The sequence below is a fragment of the Nannochloropsis gaditana genome (assembly GCF_000240725.1).
Source record: "Nannochloropsis gaditana CCMP526 unplaced genomic scaffold scaffold678, whole genome shotgun sequence".
Lineage (NCBI taxonomy): Eukaryota > Eustigmatophyceae > Eustigmatales > Monodopsidaceae > Microchloropsis > Microchloropsis gaditana.
In genome coordinates, this window is record NW_005803275.1 from 14,202 (window position 1) to 16,182 (window position 1,981).

The following is a 1,981-nucleotide window of genomic DNA, read 5'->3' on the forward strand; positions in this document are numbered from 1 at the left end:
CACGCACGCAAACAATGCCAGGAGCCGATGGCAGCATTTGCAGCGTGTGCCAAAGAGAATGGGATGTTCGTGATTTTCAAGTGCCGGGCTCTTAATAACGCCAGTAGGTGCTTGGGGGGGGCATGGAGGCTAGGCAGATCCTTGTAATCGGGCTAGGTTCCTGCACTCACACAATTTTCGTCGTTCACGTCGGAAGTTGCCTGGCAAAGTTATGTCGGTACCGCCTCTGACTTGTATATTGCAATCTTTATTCTTTTAGCAAAGTCGTGGCCGAGACCCTTGTCCTCTCTGCCCTCTGACGGGGCCCCCCTCTGCAACCACATTCCCGGCTTCCTCATCACCTTCCTTGCTCTCCCCCCATCTTTCTCAGTGAACGCGTGCTTGAGTCAGTATACGTCGGAGAGCAAGTTTGAGGAGTGGAAGCAGACGCGAGGGCTCAGTCTCGCCGAAGAAGCTTAAAAAAACCACCTCGATCCGAAAACCAAAAATGAAGGCACGCCGAGGCCGGTCCCCGATCCCCCCCCCAGCTCTTGCCCTCTTTCTTTTCACTCGCGAGTTTTTTCTTTTGCAGTATTCTTACGGCCTGCCTCTACTGGCAGCGCTCAGCCCACACTCCCTCTCGCCCAGACCCTCGCGAGCCAAGAGCGTGACTCCCCTTTCCGCCCGCTCCCCCCCAACACCCCTCAGGCCTCTGTCTGCTTGACGAAGAAGGTGAATTCCACCTCCTTATTGGTGAGCTTCTTGTACACCTCCTTGAAGGTGTCGAGCTTGTAATCCACGTTCATCTGTCCGGAGGCGTGGGAGCGGCCGTGAGGGGGGAACAAGTGTACCGCGGCAACGAAGGGCAAAGGAGGGCCTCGGACATTACGGATAGGGAGGGGAACACCCTGGCACTGATTTCAGTCCGACCCCTCTCTTCCATTGCGCCCTACCTGATCCTTGTTGTCCAGGAAGACCTTGAGGGTCTTCGTGCCGTCCACCTTGCAGCGCGTCCGCTTCCCCACGATCTCGGTGGGGTAGACCAGGTCCTCCAGGATCGCGTCTTGTACCGCCGTCAGTGTGCGCGACCGGGGTCGGGGTCCCTTGGTCTTGGTGGAACGTCCGTAAGACTTGCCCAGGATGGTGCGTTGCGCGATCACCACCACGTGCGAGCCGCTGGAGGGAGGGAGGGAGGGAGGGGGTGATGGGAGTATGGACGGTATGAGTTAAGGCCAGGATCGTGCCGGAGACGAAAAGGGCCCGTGACGGAGGGCCCCCATGACTCCTCCGCAGGGTCCGCTGTATCCTGTCCGGCTCACACCCTGTACCGCCCTCCCTTTCCTCCCTTACCTAAACTTTTTCTCCAGCTCTCGGACGAGACGCTGTTGGATCTTGTGGTAGGCCTTCAAGAGCCTGTATGGGACGAAGACGACGATCGCTTGGGTCTTCCCGACGTCCACCTCCTTAGCCGCGGTGATGTACAGGTCCTTCAGGTCGGCCTTCCACTCGGGGTTGTTGTTCTGCCGGAGGGAAATGAGACGTCAGACTGGAGGCGAAGAGGTGGAAGCGTTCCTCCTTTCCTTTTTTTGGGCATCTAGAAGGCCTGGTAGACCGAACCCTTCTCCAGTGTGACGGTACCTTGCCTGACCCTATATACATGGCAGCCACATTCCAGTCTCTTGATGCCCTCCAAACATCCCCCCAACCCCTGTCCACTTAATTTTTCTAGCTATCTAATTGAACGCTATCACCCCACGTCCCCACGGGTTCCTTTGGCACAGGCAATTTCAACCCTAGCCTCAATTCCCCCCCTTCTTTTTTACATCGTCGACAGTCAAAGAAATGATTTTTTTCCCACACAACAGACCACCAGGCCGTCTGCAGCCTACGTGAAAATGACTCAGGGCATCTACTTTCTTGCTATGCTACAAATTTCACCAACCCCAACCCTCATTCTCTTTCGTTCTTCTCCTTCTCCCCCCCCCCCCTACCTCAAGGTTCA

General features: G+C 56.4%; 1 protein-coding gene across 1 annotated transcript; it reads right to left on the reverse strand.

The window, feature by feature from the left end:
• Positions 1-370: 370 nt before the first annotated feature.
• Positions 371-1,638, reverse strand: RP-S7E (small subunit ribosomal protein S7e; the record flags this gene model as incomplete). Its single annotated transcript, XM_005853932.1, has 4 exons — positions 371-785; positions 933-1,155; positions 1,330-1,499; positions 1,618-1,638. The coding sequence occupies 4 exons, from the start codon at positions 1,636-1,638 to the stop codon at positions 684-686; spliced, it is 516 nt and encodes a 171-aa protein (XP_005853994.1). The 3' UTR covers positions 371-683.
• Between the last annotated feature and the right edge of the window lie 343 nt (positions 1,639-1,981).